The sequence below is a fragment of the Macrobrachium nipponense genome, chromosome 1 (genome assembly GCF_015104395.2).
Source record: "Macrobrachium nipponense isolate FS-2020 chromosome 1, ASM1510439v2, whole genome shotgun sequence".
In the NCBI taxonomy this organism is placed as follows: Eukaryota; Metazoa; Arthropoda; class Malacostraca; order Decapoda; family Palaemonidae; genus Macrobrachium; species Macrobrachium nipponense.
In genome coordinates, this window is record NC_087200.1 from 192,356,592 (window position 1) to 192,381,394 (window position 24,803).

Sequence of the window (24,803 nt, forward strand, 5' to 3'; positions counted from 1 at the left end):
GGCACAAAAAGCACAAAAACAATGAACACAAAAGCAGAATGGGTCATGAAAGATGACGGGATGCTTTCTTTGGGCGCTTGACTGGGCCCTAGATGGAGCATTTCCAAGTGTACGAAAACCGAGGAAATGTATGATAACAAAAATTTTGTAAAAACAAAAAAATTACAAAAACCAAAATGTATGAAAAGAGGCGTACGAAAAATGACAAATTTTCTAAGACAATTTGTATTTTTCATAGCTACAAACCTGAGGTCTTAACAATAGGATATCCCTAGTGTTGTGGTTGGTTTGTCGCGGGAGTTAGCGCCCAATCCAGCCCAGACAGGTTACTTGGTGTTTCAGGCTGTTTGGCTGCTGGTTCTTCCGTTAATTTAAATGAGGAAGGTGCTTTACATAAGCCTGCACACCCTTCTCATGATTGGTCTCCGTTGCCGGAGCAGGAGAAGGGAGACATGCAAGAGTTTTGCCTTCCTTTACAAAAGTTGTCGATCTCATTTGTGGATTCAACAATTTGGAGAGTAGGACTCAGGCTCGGTCGTCTTACACTACTTCCTGCTTGGAAACCTTGCTGGGAGCTATGCAGGATCCCAAGTCATCGTTTCAAATTGCCTTGTCAGGGCACGTCCAGTCGGTCTTGTATAAGGTTATCGCCTCTGTTTCAGATCGGGCCGGTTCGCTTCGCTCTAGGGGCTCTGCCAAGCTGCTACCCACTCCTCTCACAAGGCATAGGAAATACTATGCTACAAACTCTGCATATTTTATGTTGCGTCATCTTAACCCAGACGTCATTTGTCTGAAGCAGGGATTGACTTTGGAGCAGGTGAGGTCAGTGACTCCGTCCTTGTCTCCACAGGATGCCTCAGCATTGGTGTCTACGGCAGCCTCCATATTGCAGACGGTTTCATGGCTGGACTTCTGGTCGGCGGTCATTACCAAGATAGCTCCTGACAGGTACCCAGAGGGGTTGGTGAGTGCTTCCTCTCTTGCTAGTTTGTTGCAGTTCGGAGGCAAGGCATTTTCGTATCTGGCTCTGGATCTTTTGGAATCACAGTTTCTGTTCTCTCGGACCGAGCTGGAGGATGTGATAGACCAGCGCCAGGCTGACGCCAAGGGCAGATTAGTGCACCAGGCCGTGTCTAAGTCAGAGTCTTGTCCTCGGAGCCGTTCGGCTCCTCCTCCTCCCCCTGCCCAGCAGCAGTCATGAAGGTCGTCGCCTTGTAGGCCGTCAAGGAGTTCGGTTTCGGCAGGGCCTCCCCATTCGTCCCAGCCTAGGTCAGAGGACCAACGTCCCTTCAAAAAAAAAACACCCCCACCCCCTTCCTTTAAGCCGAGAAGGGTGGGGCCCAAGGGCGTCGGTGGGTTAGGGGCCTCTCCCTCTCCTGTGCCATGGGTGGGTGGGGGGGTTGCCTAGCAGGCCATTGGGCCAAGTGGCAGAGTCATGGGGTGGAGAAGTGGGTGGTAGATATCCTTCAGGTGGGGTATCTAGTGCCATTCGACTTCTCTCCTCCGCTCTCGGACAAATTGCTGCTCAGGAGGGTGTATCCTCCAGATTCTCTGAAGTTCTTGGCTCTCCAGGAGGAAGTGCAAAAGATGCTGAACAAGGATGCGATAGAGGAAGTGGTGCGTCCATCTCTGGGGTTTTACAGTCACATCTTGGTGCCCAAGGCGTCAGGAGGTTGGAGACCTGTGATCGACTTATCCACCTTGAATCACTTCATCAGGAAGACAAGGTTCAAGATGGAAACCCACCTTCAGTGTTGGCAGCTGTGAGGGAAGACGACTTCATGCTGTCGAAAGACTTGAGGGACACATACTTCCAGATCCCTATTCATCAAAGGCCCACAATTCCAAATCCAAGAAGTTCTCACTTCTCTCTCGGAGACAAGGTCTTAAAGTTCAAAGTCCTGTGCTTCGGGCTGACCACAGCTCCTCAAGTGTTCACAAAGGTCTTCTCTCTCATCTCAAGTTGGGCCCATGTTCAGGGGATCAATTTGCTGAAGTACCTCGACAATTGGTTGGTCCTGGTAGGTTCCAGGGAGAAGCTGCTGTGGGACAGAGATCATCTGCTTCAGTTTTGTCTGGAACTGGGCATCGCAGTCAACCAGGAAAAGTCAAACCTCGTACCCAGTCAAAGGATTCCCTACTTGGGAATGGTCATCGATACAGCGGTTGCAAGGTTTTTCCCATCAGATCAGAAGTTGGAGAAGTTGTGAGTGGCGGTGCTATGGAGGAGTAATAATGGTAGCTTATATTTGACAACATCTCCGAGGGTTGCGTGAGAGAGAGAGAGAGAGAGAGAGAGAGAGAGAGAGAGAGAGAGAGAGAGAGAGAGAGAGAGAGAGATAAATGGGAGTGGTTTAATGGCAGTTGTAAGCGTGTTTCTGTTTTGGCGCTCGCTATGTATATTGGTGGCAAGTGTTGGTTATGAGCGTTGAGAAAAGTGAGCGAGTCTGAGAGGAAAGCTGGTGCTGGTTAGAGTTTTGGTAGAGGTATTATTATTGGTGGTCAGTATTTTGTGGTTCTTGAAGCTGTTGGTTAAATTATTGTTGGTATTCTATGTTTGAAGGTTGTTGTGGCCGTGTTGTTCAATTTGTTGTGCTTGTGAGTTTGCTGTGTTGTAGATGAGTTGTTGGAGTTGTGAGTTGTTGAGTGTTGTTGTTGTGGTTCCTTGGTGTTGTAGGGGGTGTGTTGACTTGTTTGTGCAGTGATCTTTTGCTGTATAGTTATTGAATTGTTGTGTGGTTGTTGTCCTTGTTCGGTTGTTTGTGTATTGTGTTACGACGGCTAGCCTAGCCTAGCTATATATCCAACAGACAGTTGAGCAGCTCCTCACTGAGTCTGAGGTGAGTACATGTGTTTGTGTTTTAAGTTTTTTGTTTTTTAGCTTGTGTAATCCCGCCACATTATTTTTTGGCACCCAACGTGGGGCTGCTGGTGTGGCAGCTGCAGGACATGGTGTGGTGGGTTGTATGATTTGTGAAGTGAGTATGGAAGGTTTGACTGAAGTGGAGAGGCTGAAGGAGGAGTTAAGGTTGGAGAGAGAAGTGAGAGGACAATTGGAAGTAGAGAATGAGAGGGTAAAGGTAGATTGTGAGGAGCTAAAGAATGAGTTAGAGGAAATGAGAAATGCTAAGGTGTGCGGAAGTGGAAATCAAAGAGGTGAAAGGAGCGGAAGAGAGAATGGTTGAGAAAATGGACGAAAATTTCGGAGTAATGATGAATGCAGTGCAGGAGATGATGAAGGGATTCATGGGAGAGGGAGCAGTAGGAGGTAGGCCTACTGGGTCTTTTGATGGGCTAAGAGCAATCAAGAGAGTGAAAGAACAAGTGGATGAGAGTACGAGTGACAAAGGGGATTTGGTTATGATAAGGGAAAGAAGGGGAAGACACAGGATAAGGATAAATCTGAGGACACGAATAAGAAGGGGGCTGAGGAAAAGAAGAGTACTAAGGGAAAGAAGGCTAGTAAGGATGACAGACAGGATGAGACTAGGACTGGATACGTTGCGGCAAGGGCTGAGAGTGATTTAGATAGCGGTTTAGTTGAAAGAATGTAAGAAGAGCATAATCAAGAGCATGGATGTTAGTATGGAAGTTGATTTGTTGTATTCTGGCAAGGTTAAGAGGGATGAGAATGGAAGTAGCAAAAGTGAGAGTGAGAGTGAGCAGGAAGTACGAAAGGCTGTGTATATGAAAAAGGTACCCCGATGTGCACAATACGAGGAATATGGTAGTAGGGACATAGGGGACTTTTTTAAGGAATATGAAAAGTATTTTGTGGCTAAGTATGGGGATAACAAGAGAGTCTGGGCAAGAGAGTTGGGTAGCTTTTTGACGGGATTTTTGTTGAGTATGTATGGGGTAATGATGAGTGTAGGGAATGTGCCTTATGAGAGTGTGAAAACCAGGATTGTGGAATAGGCGAAGAGGATAAAGAGTAGCATTAGATATAGGAGAAAACATGATTTTGATGAGGCAAGAATGAATGTTGGTGAGTCGTTGTCAATGAGTGTGCAGGTTGGAAACATTAGCTAGGAAAAAGTTTGGGGACGAAGGGATAAATGAGTGTAAAGACTTAGTGAGGAAGTTGTTGGCGACTGTGCCTGAGAGTGCATGAGTTTATAAATCTGAAACGTAAGGAGAAAATGAGATGGACGAATGAAAGGTTAACATGGAACGATATTTTAGAGATAGTTGGGGATTACGAGCTAGATAGGTGTATGAAAGAGAGTAGAAGTGTTAGCATCAGGACTGAAGTAAGAGGGTATGCCTGAGTTAAAATATAGGGAGGCAATTCTAGAAGAGCTGAGGCCAATGGCAGAGCAAGTGGTTGACAGGAGTGTGAGAGCAAGTAACGTAATTGTAATAAACCCTAAGAAAGATCAGAGTCCAAGCGTTGCAAGAGTAGGACTAGTTTGTCATGAAGAAGAGCAGCAGTGTCACAGATGTGGAAAGCCAGGACACAAGAAGAATGAGTGTCGGTGGGCGTTGGGAGCGTGTCTCAGGTGTGGACAGATGAGTCATGTGGTGAGTGAGTGCAAGAAAGATAGGAATATTAAGTGTTACAGGTGTGGGCAGGTAGGGCATATAGTGAGTGGATGTAGGGGTACCCGTGTGACCAAGGTTTGTGGTGATTGTGGAAAGAATGGGCATTATGCTAGGATGTGTAAAGAACTGTGTGTGAAGTGTGCTGAATGTGGAATGGAAGGTCATGTGGCGAGTGTGTGTAGGCAAAAGTGGATGAGTCAGGCTGGGAATTTGGAAAACTAGGTGTTAAGGGGATTCAGAGTTGGGTGGGTCCTCTAGTGTGCGACAGTATGTTCGGGAGAACGCAATGAGTGAATGAGCAGTGTCAGTGAACAAATGGGTCTGGGAGATCGACAAAGTTGGTTGAGTATGGAAGAAAGCGGAAGAGTATAGAGACAAGAAGTGGAAGGAAGAAGCGGGAACAGCAAGGTAAGTGTTAGTGGTAGGGTGCAAATAGTTGATAGAGCATGTAATACAGGGTTTGAGTAAACAGGGATAAGTGAGACCTCAGTGAGAAGGAAACTGAGTAGTAAGGAGGTAGTTGATAGGATGGATAAGTCTTTGCAAGAGTTTGACAGAAGTATGGATGAGCTGAGTAGTTTCGTAGCAGAAATAGGAGAGATGTTAAGACCAGAGCTAGAAGATGTCAATGAAGTAGTGAATGAGATTTGGGAGGATAGTAGTGAGGGAGATAATGGGAGTTTGAATGAAAGTGGTTCAGAAGAAGTGAATGGCGATGTAACTTAGAGAATGTATGAGGGTCCTCAAACAAGATCCATGGGGGCCACCATCCAAGCATCCTTGGGTGTTGCAAAAGGCGATTTAGTGTGGATGTTGCGAGTGTAAGGAGACTTTGTCAAATGTACCAGAGGAGGTAATACGGAGGAGTGATGATGGTAGCTTATATTTGACGTCTCCAAGGAGAGAGAGAGAGAGAGAGAGAGAGAGAGAGAGAGAGAGAGAGAGAGAGAGAGAGAGAGAGAGAGAGAGAGAGAGAGAGAGAGAGAGAGAGAGAGAGAGAGAGAGAGAGGAGTAGTTTAATGGCGGTCGTAAGCGTGTCTGTTGTGGCACTCGCCGTGTATATGTGTGGCAACCGTTGGTTACGAGCGTCGAGAAAAGTGAGCGAGTCTGAGAGGAGAGCCGGTGCTGGTTAGAGAGTTTTGGTAGCAGTATTATTGGTGGTCCGTTATTTTGTGGTTCTTGAAGATGTTGGTTAAATTATTGTTGGTATTGTATGTTTGAAGGTTGTTGTGCCTGTGTTGTTCAATTTGTTGTGCTTGTGAGTTTGTTGTGTTGTAGATGAGTTGTTGGAGTTGTGAGTTGTTGTGGTTCCTTGGTGTTGTAAGGGGTGTGTTGACTTGCCAGGTTATTGTTTTTTTGGTATGGATAGTGATTGTTTGTGCAGTGGTCTTTTGTTGTATAGTTATTGGATTGTTGTGTGGTTGTTGTCCTTGTTCAGTTGTTTGTGTATTGTATTACGACGGCTAGCCTAGCCTAGCTATATATCCAGCGGACAGTGGCGCAGCTCCTCACCCTGAGTCTGAGGTGAGTACATGTGTTTGTGTTTTAAGCTTTTTTGTTTTTTAGCTTGTGTAATCCTGCCACAGCATGCAACTTCTTGTAGGAACCACATCAGTCACCAGGTTCTTCTGGGAGTTTTGTCTTCCCTGGAGAAGCTAGTCCCTCATGGGCATCTTCATCTTCAGTCTCTGCAATGGAGGCAGGGGGAATTCTGGTCTCCGGCAAGGGACTCACCCCTGTTAAAGGTTCCTCTGTCTCTGGAAGTGAAAGAAGACCTTCACTTGGGGTTGGACAACCAAAATCTTTTGAAGGGTGTTCCTCTGCATTCTCTCCCACCGGACTTCCTTCTGTTTTCAGACGCCTCCCTTGCAGGTTGGGGGGCTCATTTAGGTGGCCTCATTGCCTCAGGCATTTGGAGTTTGAAGGACAAACAGCAGCAAATCAATGTCTTGGAGTTGAAGGCAGCCTTTCTAGGTCTGAAAGAGTTTCGTGAGAAAGTGGAGGGTCATTCTGTCATTCTCATGTTGGGCAACACCACGGTGGTCACAAATGTGAACAAGTAGGGAGGCCTGGTTTCACAGTAACTTCACGCCTTGACTGTCGAGGTTCACCAGTGGGCAGTGGTTTCCCTTCATTGTGATGATCGCATATTTTCCCCCCATCCCCTGTACCTTATCAGCAACACCCTTAGGGCTCACAAAAATCAACAAGATTATCAGGTTTTCCAGATTAAGACCTGGGCTCAATTTGATAAGCATTGTCTGGCTATATCAAAATCTGATTTAGGGTACCTGGTCACTTAATAGGCAAACTAGGTGGATGGATAATCATAAAATAATCCCTCACTAAAAGATTAAGAAAACCAGTTTAAAAGATTGATCTAAATACAGTATAATACACAAATATTAAATTGCATTTTACCTTGGTGGAGGAGCAATGCCCTTCTGAACACTGAAGCATAAGCCATGTGCTTGTTTAACTCCATGATATGGATCTTGACCAAGAATTACGACTTTGATGTCCTCAAGATCTGTATGGTGGGTCCATGAAAATACCTGATCAGCTGGGGGGTACACCGTGGCTTGATTTCTTTTGTTATCCAAAAACTTGCTTAGCTAGAAAAGTTCAATATAGGATCTTAGAGTTTATCAGCAAAAGAATGTATTTCTTTATAGCCAAAAATAAATTTTTCCATACAATCACATTTAACATAATTACTCAGAGCTCATATCACTAAATAGTAAGGACACTTTCATCTTTAGCTTAGCAGACAAATGAAGGATGACAGTAGTCTTGTGCATACATTCATGGGAGGAATAAAAGAGCCATAAAGTGGACGAGTATTTCCTTTCCCCCGAGTTTTTTTTTTTTTTTTTTTTTTTGAGTTATTGAGGAGACTGTCTCAAAACGCCTATAATTATCATCATGGTGCCCCGACCCCAGGAGAAGAAAATGAAGAGGAATTTACTGGTTTTCCAGATGATTCAATCAAATTATGAAATTTTAAATTGGTGCAACTGAATGCTGAAACATGGCTGTGTCGTGCAGCATAAAATTTAAGTGAAGCTATAGTAGGCAAACCAACCAGACACAAGATGACCCTAATGGACCAATTCGACTATTAAGTCCGAGTGGTGTCCCTAAATGACTGTTTACAGAGTGGTCTTTCCCTCAACCTTGATTTAGTGGAAATTTTATTGAGATTTAGAAGGAGGAAGGTGGCCGTAACTGCTGATATCATGAAGGCTTTCCTTCAAATAAAAGTGGGGAGGGAGGACAATGATGGTTACAGGTTTTTTGTTGAAGGAAAAAAGACTGTCAAACATGACAAATTTTTAATCAATTAGTATTTTTCATTGCTAACAAACCTGAGGTCTTAACAATGGGATAATCTTCTAGTGCCAGCTGGAAACCAGTTAAAAACAATCGAAGACTGTAATGCAAGGAATCTGTGGCATCTGGCAACAATGCATATACAAGGTAAAGACTGGTCATCAACCACATCTGCATCCTATGTCGCACTTAGTCTTTCTTCCATCCCAGGATTTGAGAGGGGTGGCTAGAGGTGGGCAATCAACGTTAAGTCCTCAGGTTTGTTAGCCATGAAAAATACAAATTGATTAAAAATTTGTTGTTTGTTCATATGCAGAACAAACCTTTGGTCTTAACAACAGGATAGACTTATACTTGGAGGAAGGTACAAGCAGAACTGATTGGGGGTTCAGCCCAACTGACCGTCCTTCCTAGAAGTTCGAGTTCTAAAGGGGGTTGGAGCCCAAGAGAGAATAGATATGCAAATATCTAAAAACTCAGCCCTCTGGGATTAAACACGATGGTACATGTCCAAATTCATTGCATCCATGGAAGACCAATAAAACTATATCTGTTCATGCAACAAACCAAGTAGGCCACAAGCGGTTTGTCAACACTCTCCCATTCCCTTGCTAGAGAGCAGTAAATGCTATTGAGAAGCAGATTTATCTACTGTATTGAATACAAACCAAAAAAAACAACGCAGTATGGGAGCCGCACTCTAAGTGTATCAGACCAGTTCCAGCGTATGATGTCTGTTCTTCAACCCGCCCATAGGAAGAAGGAAAAAAAATAGAGAAAGGAGGAGACCAGCCAACTTACTCATTCTCTCTTCCACACAATTATCTTAGGTAAGATACAAACTGTCCCATTAGGGGCACTGGAAGAGCAACACAACTTGTTGGGTAATTACCAGAGGACCCAAGAAAAAAAGTGTCCAACCACCTCTGTTGGCAACATCCTTCAGGTAAAAGGAAGTGAAAGTGGTTTGCCAAAGCCAGAACCAACATTCAAAATCTTATGAACAGACAGGTTCTTAAAAACCAGAGAGAAACCCAATCCTTTGATGTCATGTGCTCGCACACCACAGTATCCATGACAGAACTTGAAGGTGAGAAGTAATGCCTGTTTAATCACCTCCCAAAACCAGAATGAAATGGTATTCTTGGAGTACTTCTTTCTTGGGTAAACTGCTGATGAAGACCTGAGGTAGCCAGACATCTGTCCAGCTGCATTGCGAGGAAAGCCTCTCGCTCGGAGGAGATACTTGACAGTCTATAGCCGTGAAGAGACAGGCACTCTACCGACTGGTTGAATCTCTAATCTCTCCACATGAGGTTGGTAAAGAAGGTTGTGACACGGGAATTTCTCTCGGAACTGCTGACAGAAGAGGCAGAAGGCCTGGGAACTACTCCGCCTGGGGCCAGAGAGGAGCCACTAAGGTCATCCTGAGATTCCTGGAACCCATTATTCTGTTTACGACCTGACAGATCAAGCAGAACAGAGGGAAGGCGTACACCTCTAGATTGTCCCAAGGGTGCTGAAGAGCATCCTCCGCCAAGGCGAAAGGAAAGGGGACCACTGAGAAGTAGACCTCCAGCTTCCTGCTGAACCGGGTGGTGAAGAGGTCTGACATGGGTTTTCCCCACAGGTGGAACAGCCTTTCTGCTATGATCTGATGCAGGATCATAGCAAGTCCTGTACCCAGGACTTGCCTCCAACGATTTAGTTTGTTGGCAACTAAATTCCATCTGCCCAGAATGTACCTCCTACACATTGATGTGAAGCAGCTTGATCTCTGCACTCCAGACACCGTAGACTAGGAGCTGTTTGAGATGAGCACCCCAACCTTCGGTGGAAGCATCCCAGAAAAGGACCAGATCTGGAGGGGGCGAGTGTAGAGGGACACCCACCGTAAGGTTTTGGCCATCCAACCACCACCGTAGGTCTCTTCTTACCTCTCTTGATAGAGGTAGGTATCTGCTGCTGAGGGCAATCTACCGCCAGAGACTGGAACTTTTTCAGCCTCCACTGCAGAGAGCGAATGTGGAAACACCCTTGAAAGACCAGCTTTTCAAGGTATGACAAGATACTGAGGAGAACCTACCATTGGAGAGCTGGCTGCTTGGCCTGAGCAAGAAAGGTTTGAGCCACCATCCTGAACTTCTGCAATCTCTAGTAAACAAAATAGGAGAAGACGGTCCTCCTGTCCTAAACTAACTTCTCTCTGGAACCTGTTAAGACCAGCCAATCGCTGAGGTATCTCAACAGGTGAATCCCTGAGTGTGGGCCTATGTCAAAACCAGGGTATAGACCCTTCTAAATACTTGAGGGGCTATGGCCAAACCGAAGCAAAGGACCTTAAACTGGAACACTTGATCTCCAAGGTTGAAGCAAAGGAATCTCCTGAACAAAGGGTGAATTGGGATCTAAAGTAAGCGTCCTTAGAGTCTATTGACAGCATGAAGTCATTCTGCCTTACTGCTGCCGAAATTGTCCAGGGCTCTCCGTTCTGAATCTCGTCTTCCTGACATAGAGGTTCAGTGTGGAAAGATCTATCACTATCCTCCAATTGCCCGTAGCCTTTGGAACCAGGAAGAACTGACTAGAACCCAGGTGAAGGACAATGAACTTCCTCCACTGTGGCCTTGTCCAACATCTTCGACACTTCCCCTCTGAGACAGAGCTAAATGCTTCGAATAGCATCGAGCATAAGTCAAGTTGAGGAGGGGACGATCCGAGAGAGGAGAGGAGCTGAAAGGTAGTAGATACCCCACCTGAAGGACATCTACTACCCACTTCTCCACTCCGTGGTATTGCCATTTGCCCCATTTGACCCACTCTGCCCCTTCCTGGTTAGGAGGCACGGAACCAAAAGAGACCCTGCTGCTGCTTTGGCTTAAATAAAGCTGTAGGCTGAGGAGTCCTAAGAGACGCTGACTGTCTGGCAGACTTCCTTGGAGGAGATCGCCTACTCTGCCTTGGAGGAAGAGGAGGGTGAGGAGGGTGAGGAGGGTGAGAATGAGCCTCCGACTTTGTGACTGCCTACTGAACAAGCCTGTCCTTGGTATCAGCACACTGTCGGTCTATTGCATCCTCCAGCTGCATCATGGGAAAGAGAAGCTGCGATTCCAGGAGGTCCCCATTCCGAAGAGAAGACAAGGACTCGGGTTCACTGAACTTGTCACCTTCGACAGGGCAGTATCCCACCTAATCAGGAGCAGGTTGGTTCACAAATTAGCACGAGATGGCCCAGGCAAGAAATGGCCTTAGCGCCATACTGAAGTAACCTGATAAAGAAAGGCAAGCTGACAGAACCTCCTTCAGGAAGACAACGTTATCCTGGCTACCGCAGATGACCACAAGTCCAGCCACGACACAGTCTGAAAGGCAGAAGAAACAGTCGACTCTAAAGTCAAGGTCTTTTGAAAGGGCAACAAAGTGCCCTCAGCCCTCACATGATCCAAAGTTAAGCCAGGCTTTAAATGGATCCCATCTGAATTAACGTAACGAGACATCAGCTGAGCCACATTCATTGAGTATTACTTCCTGTGCTGTACAAGAGGAGGAGAGAGAAGTTTAAACGACCTGTTTGAACACAGGGAGCCTTCCTGTCCCGAGACCAAAGCTTTAACATGCTGAAAAATCGATTGAGCATGACCCAAACATGGGACCTCAAACAATGCTTTGGCATCCTATCTCAAGCTGAGCAAGGCCTCTATGCGCAGTTCGATGACGTTTGCCTGAGTCGTTTCAGGAACATTGTGAAAAGTAGGCAGAAGCAATCTTCCTTGGATAGTTATTTTTTAAAGAGGCCTTTAGTACTAGCAGGAGTAAGGAAAAAGGAAGAACCAAGTGATACTAAAAAACAGAAAGTTGAAAGAGGTGAAGAAGTTGAAATTTTGTATTAAAAAAAAAATGTTAAGTATAAAAAAGTAAAAAAAAAAAAAAAAAAAAAATGTAAAAATAAAAAAAAAATTTAATTTTAGTTTTTTGTAAAGTTAAGTGTTACAGTTTTGTTAATGTGTTTCATAAAGTTTAATTTATGTATGTTTTCCTTACATTTTTTTATGTGTTTCGTAAAGTTAAGTGTACGTACATATCTGCCGTTTGTCCTCCTCCTCTGTCGCCACTTTCAGAGATAGCCTCACTCGAAAGGTAAGCTTCCACATTTTACTACATACGCACAGTATTTCTTGTATACCATGTACACTAATACACTTAATTTACAGGTATATTAGCAGTACGTATTAAGTTAGGTATTGAATGGTCCAAATTGTTGTAGTATTTCATTGTTTATAGGTCAATTTAGCTTTTCTGGGTTCAACCTGTGTCGGCCAGTGAAATGGTCCTATAGTACGCATTTCTAGGTATAAATAGATTCTAAATATATCAGAGAAAAAAGCTGAAAAGGAAGCTGTTACTACCCTCAGCTCGATCACCAAAGGGCGTCGGTATAAGCACTGGGGTGAGTGGAGGCCACTATCACAGGACTTCTGCTAATTAGAAGATTCCTTTCAAAGTCCCACACAAGGCAAGAGCTGTTACAAGGACTACTACATCTACCTTCCGCTCGTTACTACTACCACCCACGCCCGGCATCTTCATTCCTGTAATTAGCGCATTGCTTTCCGCACGTGTCTCTCGCTGCTCTCCTTTGTGTGTATTTTGTCGAAGCCATGTCTGCTGCAGAGCTCCCAGCTTCTTCATCCAAGTTGAGTATCCCATTTTACGTTTTGGTATTTCGTGTGGTCACGATGCATTCCCTTTTTAGCCCTTTTTGGCCCCTTAGTTCTCGCGAACCAGGGTGACGCTATCTTCATCCGCCATCTTGGGTGCATCATCAGACGCGTGCGTTCTTTCCCTTTAATTCGTTATGATTACATTTACTTCACGGTCAAATTTTAACTGTTTTTACCGTTTTTTCATATTACCGTGCATTTTCATAGCTCCTGTCATATCTGGAGTTCCGATTTTACGTTATCTATTTATACGACGTAGGCTCTAACTCGCTCCTGACGTCCTCTGGGGTCGCTAGTTTTTTGTTTATTTCGCCTTTTCTAGCCTTTGGCTTTGTCCTCAGTCCCTCAGGAGCGTGTTCATTCCCCTTCGTACATATTATTTATTATGTCTTATTATATGTGTATAGTGTACTTGGGCTTCCAGTTAGCCTATTGTACACTAACATTGTAGAGAGGGCAATTCCCCTCTCTCTCTCTCTCTCTCTCTCTCTCTCTCATCTCTCTCTCTCTCGTCTCTCTCTACATCTCTCTCTCTCTCATCTCTCTCTCTCGGTCTCTCTCGTCTCTCTCTCTCTATCTTCATGCTCTCTCTCTCTCTCTCTACTCTCTCGCTCTCTCTCTCTCTCTCTCTCTCATTTTTATGCATGCATGCTCTATTGTTTTTTCGATGTTAGCCAGCTACGCACTCGATTTTATGCACATTTATATTCATATCACTGTGAGGTTGGAAGTTTTGCTCTCCTTCCATGACTTACCCGACCAGACCTAGGCTAGGTTTTGGAAGGTAGGTCAGGTGTCCCTACCCCTCTAACCCTTAGGCCCTCCATTATCGCCCCCTGCCTGTGCTACGGTGCTCGCTGGGAGGACGATCCAGGATTGAGAGTCCCTCTCTTGTCATGTTTGTTGGGCCTAAACCCTCCCTACCTGACCAGATCGAAAATTTCGATTTTGGAGGGTTTTGTTGGGTTCCTTCCGTCCACATCATGACGTCCTTAGAGGCCTAACTAGCCTACCTGACCGGATCCGTACCGATTTCAGAGGGTTAGGCTAGGTCCCTGCTGGGTATATCCTTTTCCCCTTATTGTTCCTCTTTGCAATTCTTCCAATAATTCCTCATTATTTTATTGTTTATTATTTTTGTTTTGTTGTGTATTGCCTTGGCCTTGCCTCCTTTAGGGTGCCAGTTGGCCTACCGTCTTCTGCTCCCTTTAGTAGTAGGCTAGTACAGCTCCTGTAAGGTGGTGACCACTGATCGGTTGGTGTGGCCAGGCTTTCACGACTTGTCCACTCCCTTAAGACACCCCCCCCGGCACCGGTCCTGTCCGGCGCTGCCTATCTAGCTCGCAGTGCAAGTAATCCCTACCAATGAACGACCGCTAGAGTATCTATCTGTCCGATGGGGGGGGATTGGTTGGAGGGGAGTGGTTACTTGTAGTTGGTGTAATCTCCTTATTTATGTCTCCAGGTGGGGTCTACCATCACACCAGCCAGTAGGCTATGCACCGGATTGTACGCTTTTACTGCTCCGACGCTCAGTTGTCTTTTCTCCCTGTTGTCTCCTCCTCCCCACTCACATGGGGGCAGATTTGGGTTAAGAGTTGTGTTTCTAGTCACCTTAGAATCGCTTCTCTCCCCCCCGATGCAATCAGGTTCAGGCCTAGGTCTTACCTTTTCCCCTGTTCCGCTCGTATCAGCCCGTCTCCACCGGTGTTACTATTATGATAACGGGATTATGAGACTCTGGAGTGGGCCAAGCCTTTAAGGGATTGCACCAGATATATTAGATGTTATTCATATGTATATAGGTATATCTCCGGACCCGTAGGGTTCCGACGTAGTGTGGTCTACCACCACACTCGCCAGGTAAAAATACCGGAGTTTATCGTACCGTTTTTCCGTCGCTCAGTTTTCTGTCTTCCTTGCTATCACTGTTCCCCGCTTCGGTGGGGACGGTAAGGGACCCAGATATGCGACTACATTAATTGTTGCTTTTCTGATTCGGTACGGCCAGGTAGAGGGTTGTTCAGCCACCCTGATCAAGCCGTACGGGCATGTGGTCTGCAGGTCCCATGCTAACTGCGCCATCCGCTAGATGTAAGTAACATTCTCACCTCGTCGTTTCCGTGAAATTTCTGATATACGTCAGCTTTATAAAATTTCTTTGACATGCAATCCCCCGGACGGGATCCTAATTCGATTATTTTTTTTACAGACTAGTTTGGCTCTCCGGGCGGAGACCAAAGAGTCCCTGAAGTCCTGGGTGGGAGAATTCGGCAGGAACGCCAGGGCCGGACAGCCCTACTTGCTGTCCAAGAGTCTGTGCTCCCTTCTTTACCCGGGAGCTACGGCTTCGACGGCGGTTCCTGCGTCAGTGGCGGATCCAATCATCGAGGGCATCCGGCTGGAGACGCTACCCCTCCCGGAGGGCCTTCGGTTTCCATTCCCAGGTTACGCTAGACTAGCAGAAGATGCGCTAGTCAGCGTAACGATTGTAAACAAAACAACGCCTTGATCCGTGAGCTCCCAGCATCCCCCAAGGCACGTGATTCAAAAGTTTTCGGCCGGTAGGCCTATAAGTATTTTTCCGCGAATTTAAAAAAAAAAGTTATTGTCATGATACAATAAAGTTTGTTCATACTTACCTGGCAGATATATATAATTAAGTACCCACCCACCTCCCCTCAGGGGACAGTGGTATGAAAAATTTGAATAGAAAATGGGAATGGTTCCTGATATCCGCCTCCCAGCGGCGGGAATGGGTACTAACCACCTGGCCGACCACTGCGTGTGCCGGGAGTTTTGAAATTCTGTCGGACTTCGGAGAATACAGCTATATATATATCTGCCAGGTAAGTATGAACAAACTTTATTGTATCATGACAATAACATTTTGTTCATGAAACTTACCTGTCAGATATATATATAGCTGAATCCCACCATTGGAGGTGGGAAGGGACAGAATAGAAGGATTTTAGGAAACATATTACATGCAGATGATTGACATCTTGGTTCCTTACCTGTTAGCATAGCTGACTTCGTGATTACTGTCACTCACGTCTGCTTCTGCTTTACTAGAGTCTCCAGCAAGGTAGTGACCTATGTAGCTGGTGAGTTCTAGATGATCTGTCAACGGGGGCGTGACCACAATGTGACTAGACCATATTGACCATACTATGAGGGCAACGAAGCTAAAAACCACCACCTGACCTAACCTATCGAAGTTAGTCCCATAACTTCTAGGCTAAAGAAAGGGAAAGCGCCTCAAGCGACCAACCCTTCAACCATAAACTAACACCATAAAATTAAAAGCACACCTATCCCTTTTCTATAGGATAGGATTCGTGCTGCTTCCTGCCCCCCAACATTTCTGCGGATATGTATGGTCCTAGCGACTCGCAGTTCTCATATGCCGTCTTCACATCCCGCAGGTAGTGTGAAGCGAACACAGAGTTGCTTCGCCAAAAAGTAGCACTAAGGATATCGCTGAGTGCCATATTCTTTTGAAACGCCATTGAGGTTGCGACAGCTCTCACCTCATGGGCTTTTATTTTCAAAATTTTCAGATCACCATCTGGGCAGGACGCATGGGCCTCCCTGATGGTGCTTCGTAAAAAGAATGCCAGTGCATTTTTCGACATAGGAAAGTCGGGTCTCTTAACAGAGCACCATAGATTTTCAGAAGGACCCAGACAGTCTTTAGTCTTTTTGCAAATAAAATTTGAGAGCCCTGACAGGGCACAGGACTCTCTCTGGCTCTTGTCCGATGAACTCTGCTAACCCCTTGATTTCAAAGGCCAGGGGTTAGATGGGTTTTTATTATTCACTAAGAAGTTAGGATTCAGGGAGCACACTGCACTGTGTCCTCTGAAACCCACATATTTACTCATTGCTTGAATTTCACTAACCCTTTTTGCCGTGGCAAGAGCAGTTAGGAAAATCGCCTTTCTTGTAGTGTCTTTCAACGAGGCAGCATGCAGAGGTTCAAACGGAGCCGACATCAAGAACCTTAGAACTACGTCAAGGTTCCATGATGGGACCTTCGGTTGCGGTATTTTAGCTGTTTCAAACGATCTCAAAAGATCGTGAAGGTCTTTATCATTTGTCAGGTCTAACCCTCTGTGACGGAAGACAGCTGACAGCATACTCTTATATCCTTTAATTGTGGGCACTGCAAGTCTGTCTACATTTCTCAAATGCAGGAGAAACTCAGCGATTTGGTTCACAGAGGTCGTGGAGGAGGAAATACCTTTCTTCCTACACCATTTCCTGAAGACAGCCCACTTCGATTGATAAACCGCTCGAGAGGAAGCTCTTCTCGCATTGGCAATAGCCTCTGCCACTGGTCTTGAAAAACCTCTCGCTCTGGCCAACTTCTTGATAGTCTGAACGCAGTCAGACTCAGAGCGGAGAGGTTTCCGTGGTATCTCTCGAAGTGGGGCTGTCTGAGATCTACTCTCTCTGGCAGGGTTCTTGGGAAGTCTACTAGAAGAGACATGACCTCTGTGAACCAATCGCTTGAAGGCCAAAAGGGGGCGATCAGAGTCATTCTCGCTCCTGGCGACGCCGCAAACTTCCTTATTACCTCTCCTAAAAGTTTGAACGGGGGAAAGGCGTAAACGTCCATCCCCCGTCCAGTCCCCATAGGATGGCATCTATCGCTATTGCTTCCGGGTCAAGAACTGGAGAGCAATAAATCGGAAGCCTCTTCGTTTTCGAGGTTTGGCGAAGAGGTCGACTAGCGGGGTAGGCGGGCGTCCCCATATCTTCCATGTTCTTGGGCAGACCTCTAGATGGAGGGTCCATTCTGTGGGAAGCATCTGATGTTGACGGCTTAAAAGATCCGCTCGGACATTTTGCACTCCTGAAATGAACCTTGTTAGGATCACTATGCTCCGAGCTTTCGCCCATAGAAGGATGTCTCTCGCTACCTTGAACAGTGATCGAGAGTGTGTCCCCCCCTGCTTTTTGATGTAAGCGAGAGCCGTAGTGTTGTCCGAGTTGATCTGGACAACTCGGCCCACCACTCGTTCTTTGAAGAATTGAAGAGCCAACCGAATAGCCTCCAACTCTTTTAAGTTTATGTGCCAGGACCTCTGTTCCCCTCTCCAGAGGCCTGACACTTCCTCCTTGCCTAGTGTTGCTCCCCAGCCCGCCATGGAGGCGTCTGAGAACAACACTAGGTCGGGGCTCAAAAGGTTGAGGGACAGTCCTTCCGAAAGTTTGACTGGATCTTGCCACCACTTCAGTTGATCCTTGACCGCTTGTGAAATCACCAAAGTCGAGTCTAGGTTCTGTTTGTCCTTCCAGTTTTCTGCCAGAAAAAACTGGAGTGGCCTGAGGTGCAACCTCCCCAGGGAAACAAACTTCTCCAGCGAAGAAATGGTTCCCAGCAGACTCATCCATTCCTTCGCCGAGCATGTTTCTTTCCCTAAGAAAGCTGACACTTTTCCTAAGCATTTCTGCTGACGTTCCTTTGATGGAAAAGCTTGAAAAGCCGCTGAATCCATCTGAATCCCCAGATACAAGATGGACTGCGTGGGGATCAGATGGGACTTCTCGTAATTGACTATTAGGCCCAGGGCCTTCGTCAGCTGCAATGTCGTTTGAAGGTCCTCCAGGCACCTTGACTCCGAAGACGACCTGATTAGCCAGTCGTCCAGGTAGAGCGAGACTCTTATCTTCGATAGGTGAAGACCATTTTGCTACATTCCGCATGAGGAAAGTGAAAACCGTCGGTGCCGTACTCAGACCAAAGCAAAGAGCCCTGAACTGGAAGGCCTGCCCTTTTAAGACGAACCTCAGGAACTTCCTTGATTGAGGATGAATTGGGACGTGGAAATAAGCGTCTTGGAGGTCCAATGACACCATCCAATCTCCTGGTCTCAAAGCCCCTAACACAGACTGAGACGTTTCCATCCTGAACTTTTCCTTCCTCACAAAAAGGTTCAGTCTGCTGACGTCTAGGACAGGCCTCCATCCCCCAGGCTGCTTCGGAACCAGGAATAGCCTGTTGTAGAAGCCTGGGGAATCTAACATTAGGACTTCTTCTACGGCTTTCTTTTCTAACATTTGGTCTAGAAGGTCGAGCAAAATCTGTTGCTTCTCTGGCTGGTATGCGGGCGACAGGTTTATCGGCTTCGTGCTTAAAGGAGGAGCAGAGAGGAAAGGGATCTTGTATCCTCTCTCAATTACATCTAGGGACCAGGTGTCCGACCCTATCATCCTCCATGCCTGAGCAAACAAGGTGAGTCTCGCACCGACAGGTGCCTGAAAGGCAGAATGTCAATTTTTTTTTTTCCTTCTTAATTGAAGAGGCCTTGCCTCTAAAGGACCCCCTTCCTCTCGAAAAACCTCTAGAGGAAGGTGCTCCACGAAAGGGCTTAAATTTCTTCTTGGGGGCTTGCACGGTCGAAGTAGAAGCCTGGGGAGTAGGGCGTCTGGAAGACTGAGTCAAGAGGTCCTGCGTTGCTTTCTCCTGCAAATTAACTGACAGATCCTTAATCATGGACTGCGGGAAAAGATGTGTAGAGAAGGGGGCGAACAACAATTCTGCTTTCTGTGCCGGAGAAACCGATTTCGCCGCAAAACTGCAATAGAGAGCTCTCTTTTTTAGCAGCCCGGTAGCAAAATGGGATGCTAATTCATCAGAGCCATCCCTTACTGCTCTATCCATGCAAGCCAGCACACTTGAAAGTTCTTCCAAAGAAATAGAGTCTTGACTTCTAGATTGTAAATCCAAGGCCCCCAAACACCAATCCAAGAAGTTAAACACCTCCAGCGTCTTAAATATTCCTTTGAGATGATGATCTGTTTCTGACATTGTCCAAGAAACCTTCGCTGATGATAGGTAAGACCTCCTCGGAGCGTCTACTAAATTTGCGAAATCGCCTTGAGAAGAAGACGGCGCTTTCAATCCCGCTTCTTCTCCCGTCTCGTACCAGATCCCCGCTCTCCCGCTCAGTCTAGATGGGGGAAGAGCAAAAGAATCTTTCCTTTAGCCTTCCTTGAGTCCATCCAATCCTGAATTCTCTTAAACGCCCTCTTCGCAGAGAGCGAAGTGGCCATTTTAACGAAGCCAGGAGCCTTCCTGGCCTTCGATGAGGCTAATTGTGAAGGGGGAGAGCAAGGAACCGGCGCTTGAAACTTATCCGGGAACAAGTTCTTAAGAAGGTTCGTTAACGTCTTATAATCTGAAGCCGCTGACGCTGTCGGCTCTTCATCATCCGTAGGGCACGAATCACTAGAAGAATCTCCCTCTCGAGTAGCAGTGTCCTTCAAAGATCGCGATGATAATAATCCTTGAGGTCCTGTTCGCAAGAGGGTGCCTCTTGTTGAAGAAGAGTTCGAAGTAGCCAATCGTTGTTTCCTTATTATCTTCGACACTTTAATATCTTGGGCTTGCGAAACATCTTGACGCTTTGGACTCAAACATTCTTCCAAGGCGTCTGCTCGAGCGTCCTGGCGAGCGTTTCATGGCGGCGCCATGCGTAAGACGCCGAGCGTCATAAAAAGCGTCTTCCCGAACGTCCTGAAGAGTACTTCGATGCACAGAACGCTGAACACTATCTGACGCTTCTTTAAAAGCGTCTTAATCATCGTCACGCAAATCAGAACGTACAACAGAACCGCGAACTTCTGTCGTGGTTTTCTGAACGTTCTCGGCCTTTTGACAAAGACGCCGGCCGCCTGTGCGACAACTCACGTCTCCGTCAAATTCGTCTCTCCTAGACGCCCTTTCATGAGGAACGCATTCACGTTCTCGAATGAGTCGGCTAGAAGGTGACTCAAAGGCCGAAAAACGAGGAGAAGGAGCCGGGGACTGCCTAGTCCTCTTAACAGGCAGCCACCGATCCTTCCTCCGACGACTGGGTTCTGCCTCTTTCTTCGCAAAATAGGAAGCCAACTGCTTTTGCATCTCTAAAAGCATTTCCCTTGATGGAGAAAATTCTCGATCAGGAGAAGGACTAATCCTGTGAGAGGGAGATGGGCGAGGGGATGCCCTCTCCTTCAACTCAGGAACAAATTTAGAGCGACTTGGACGCTCGAAAGAGTCCTCCCCCGATGAAGTCTTGGTCCTTTTCTGCGGTGGAAAAGCTTCAAAATATTCAGGTGAAGAATCCAAATATTGATCAGAAGGACGTGAAGCGTCCTCTTCTCTGAAACCTCTCTTAAGAGGGCGACAAGGACGACGGCCGCCTGTGCGACATCTTGCGCCCCTGCCGCTCTCCCCATGAGAGGTCCTCCGAGAGTCCCAACCCCGGTGACAAGAGGAAGCCTCGGAGGATGAGAAGCACTCTTTAAGGACCCGTGCTCGTGCACGATCCCTGGCAGTCTGAGACTCATCCTCAGATTCTGCCGAAGGGACGTCCAGGAACCGGAGATTAGTTTCCCGTAACCCTCCTTCGGCTTTCGGCTTGCCCTCTCCCTAAGGCCTGGGAGTCCGGCAGAGGTCTAGGCCTGGAGGCATTATGGGACCGATCTGCCGCCCCCTCCACAACACTGGATGCACTAACACTATCATTGCACTTAGACACATTTGATTGTAGAGCAAGCACTTTTGATTCCAGGGCACGAATCGACTCCATAATCGTAGATAATACATTTCCTTCCGTAGACACTTCCTGATTGTCCGGTGGCAATACAACAGGATTAGGTTGGATTAAATCTACAGGAGGATTTAATGGAGATACAATCTTACCCTGACTTCTATTCACAGAAGCACTCCTAGAGGAAGACCTCCTGATTCTATCACGCTCAAGCTTTCTCACGTAAGAATCATATGCCTTCCACTCAACCTCAGTCAATTGCTCACACTCAATGCATCTATCATTCAACATACATACATGACCTCGACATTTCGAGCACACCGAATGAGGGTCTACCGAAGCTTTCGGTAACCTCACCTTACATTCCTGCACATCACACACCCTGAAACTAGCAGAGCTAGATCCAGACATCGTATTTAAAGAAAAGTCAAAGCCAAAATCCAAATCAAATCCACTATCGCATATGCCAAGCCAACAAGCCAAATCAAAAACCAAAAGTCAATCAGAATACTCAAGTTAGCAAAAGAAGTTTCAAAATCCTAGGCGGAGGTCTGTAAACAGTTGTTTACCGACCGGCGACAGAGAAAAATCTGAATAGAAAATGGGAATGGTTCCTGATATCCGCCTCCCAGCGGCTGGAATGGGTACTAACCACCTGGCCGACCACTGCGTGTGCCGGGAGTTTTGAAATTCTGTCGGACTTCGGAGAATACAGCTATATATATATCTGACAGGTAAGTTTCATGAACAAAAACTTTTTTATGTCGACGTTTAACACGTCCAATCGGCACCCGGGAGACAATTTATCTCGACGTTTAATATGTCCAATCGGCATAAGAGGGTTACTGAAAAGGCTCCGTCCGTGGACGGAACGCCGGAGCCTTTCCAAGTCAGTGCCACTGCAATTTCCTCCGCCGTCTCTGATAGTCCACACGGATGCCTCTCTGAGCAGTTGGGGGGGTTACTCACAATACAAAAAAGTTCAAGGAACGTGGTCGAAGATGTTCCGCCAGTTCCACATCAATGTCCTAGAAGCAATGGCCATTTTTCTGACTTTAAAACATCTGGCTCCAGTCAAAAACAGTCATGTAAGGTTAGTCTCGGACAGCGCAGTGATAGTTCATTGCATAAACAGAGGAGGCTCCAGGTCGAGCAGAGTAAACCATGTGATGATTGCGATTTTCTCGTTAGCGACGAAAAATCGTTGGCACCTGTCAGCTACTCACCTGGCAGGAGTAAGGAATGTCATCGCAGACTCACTATCCAGGACGACTCCGCTGGAGTCGGAGTGGTCCTTGGACATGAAGTCATTCCGCTGGATTTGCAATCAAATCCCGGGCCTTCAAGTAGACCTGTTCGCCACAGAGTCCAATCACAAACTCCCGTGTTACGTGGCTCCCAACTTGGACCCTCTAGCTCACACCACAGATGTGATGTCCATAGACTGGAACAGTTGGCAGAAAATTTACCTATTTCCGCCAGTAAATCTTCTGATGAAAGTCCTGCACAAACTCAGATCTTTCACGGGACAAGTAGCATTGGTCGCACCCAACTGGCTGAAGAGCAACTGGTTCCCTCTTCTACTAGAATTGAATCTCCGTCCCAGACGGATCCCCTGTCCGGAACTGACTCAAGTAGTACAAACTCGGACTGTGTCAGCTTCCTCAAGAATTCTGAGTGCCCTAACTTTATGGACTTCATGAAATTTGCAGCCCAAAAGGACGCTAGTATCGATCCACTAAACATCTTGTTCATAGAATCAGATAAAAGAGAATCAACATTCAGACAGTATGATTCTGCAGTAAAGAAATTGGCCATCTTTCTAAAAGAATCAGATGTCCAAAAGATGACTACGAATCTGGCAATTTCATTCTTTTGAACCCTATTCGAGAAAGGTCTAGCTGCTAGTACCATTACTACAACCAAATCTACCTTAAGGAAGATTTTTCAGCTTGGCTTTAAGATTGATTTGACAGATTCGTACTTCTCTTCAATCACTCGAGCATGAGCACGTCTGAGACCAGTGGACCGCCCTCATACAGTCTCCTGGTTTTTAAATGACGTACTTAACCCTTAAACGCTGACTGGACGTATTTTACGTCGACATTTTTTGTCTCTCGGTGCCGACTGGACGTATTTTACGTCGACATACAAAAGTTTTGAAAAAATTCGCGGCGGAAAAAAAAAATACTTTTAGGCCTACCAGCCGAAAACTCTTGAATCACACGCCTTGGGGGATGCTGGAAGTTCACGGATCAAGGTATTGTTTTGTTTACAATCGTTACGCAGGCGCGCAAGCGCGAATTTCTTTCTTGCCGCACTAAAAAGTATCTGTGACACATCTCGGAAATTATTTCGTCACTTTGACATAATTTTTTTACCATTTTAAATTAGCCGTTACATGGAGTATTATATATGAAAATGTGCGCATTTTTATGTAAAATACAACAAAAAAATACTCATGATTGTAGCTTTTATCAGTTTTTGAGATATTTTCATATAAATAACAATAAGTGCCAAAATTTCAACCTGTTCGGTCACTTTGACTCTACCGAAATGGTCGAAAAACGCAATTGTAAGCTAAAACTCTTATATTTTAGTAATATTCAATCATTAACTTAATTTTGCAACTAATTGGAAGTCTCTAGCACAATATTTTGATTTATTGGTGAATTTATGAAAAAACTTTTTCCTTACGTCTGCGCCGGTAACTCTTCCGAAAAAAATCATACATGCGACTGTGGTAATGTTTGCACCATTTTAAATTAGCCGTTACATAAAGTTTTAATATATGAAAATGGGCGCAATTTTCATGCACAATACAACTAAAAACAACCCATGGGTTGTAGCTTTTATCAATTTTTGAAATATTTTCATATAAAAAATGATGTGTCAAATTTCAACCTTCGGAGGTCAATTTTGACTCTACCGAATAAATGGTCGAAAAACGCAATAGTAAGCTTAATAAAACTCTTATATTCTAGTAATATTTCAAGCATTTTTACTTCATTTTGCAACAAATTGGAAGTCTCTAGCACAATATTTCAATTTATGGTGAATTTATGAAAAAAAACATACAATTTTCTTTACGTCCGCGCGGTAACTCTTCCGAAAAAATCATACGTGCGATTGTGGTAATGTTTGCACCATTTTAAAATGATATTGTTAAGATACAATAAAGTTTTTGTACATACTTACCTGGCAGATATATACTTAGCTATAGACTCGGTCCCGTCCCGACAGAATTTCAAAACTCGCGGCACACGCGACAGGTAGGTCAGGTGATCCACCATTCCCGCCGCTGGGTGCGCGGGGGCTGGAACTATTCCCGTTTTCTAAGCCATAATTTCTTACACCTGTCTCCTGAGGGGAGGCGGTGGGTGGGCCATTAATCGTATATATCTGCCAGGTAAGTATGTACAAAACTTTATTGTATCTTAACAATATCATTTTTGTACAAGTAACTTACCCAGCAGATATATACTTAGCTGATTGGCACCCTTGTGGCGGGCAAGAGACAGCTAAAAACAAAATAATACTTAACTAAATACATTAAAAAACAGGAAAAAAACAACCTATGTTCTTGGATAACATAATCCATAGTTCCTACCTTATTGGGCTGAAGACTTCATGACTACTGTCGATGAGTCTGCTT

The 24,803-nt window shown here is 45.6% G+C and overlaps 1 protein-coding gene across 2 annotated transcripts in view; it reads right to left on the reverse strand.

Moving 5' to 3' along the window:
- LOC135219955 (uracil-DNA glycosylase-like) overlaps positions 1 to 24,803 on the reverse strand; it is a 71,108-nt gene that overhangs the window by 19,073 nt on the left and 27,232 nt on the right. For both annotated transcript variants that reach the window (XM_064257200.1, XM_064257198.1), the window contains exon 3: positions 6,970 to 7,163. In XM_064257200.1, coding sequence (XP_064113270.1) covers positions 6,970 to 7,163 — 194 coding nt within the window. The remainder of the gene's footprint in view (positions 1 to 6,969; positions 7,164 to 24,803) is intronic.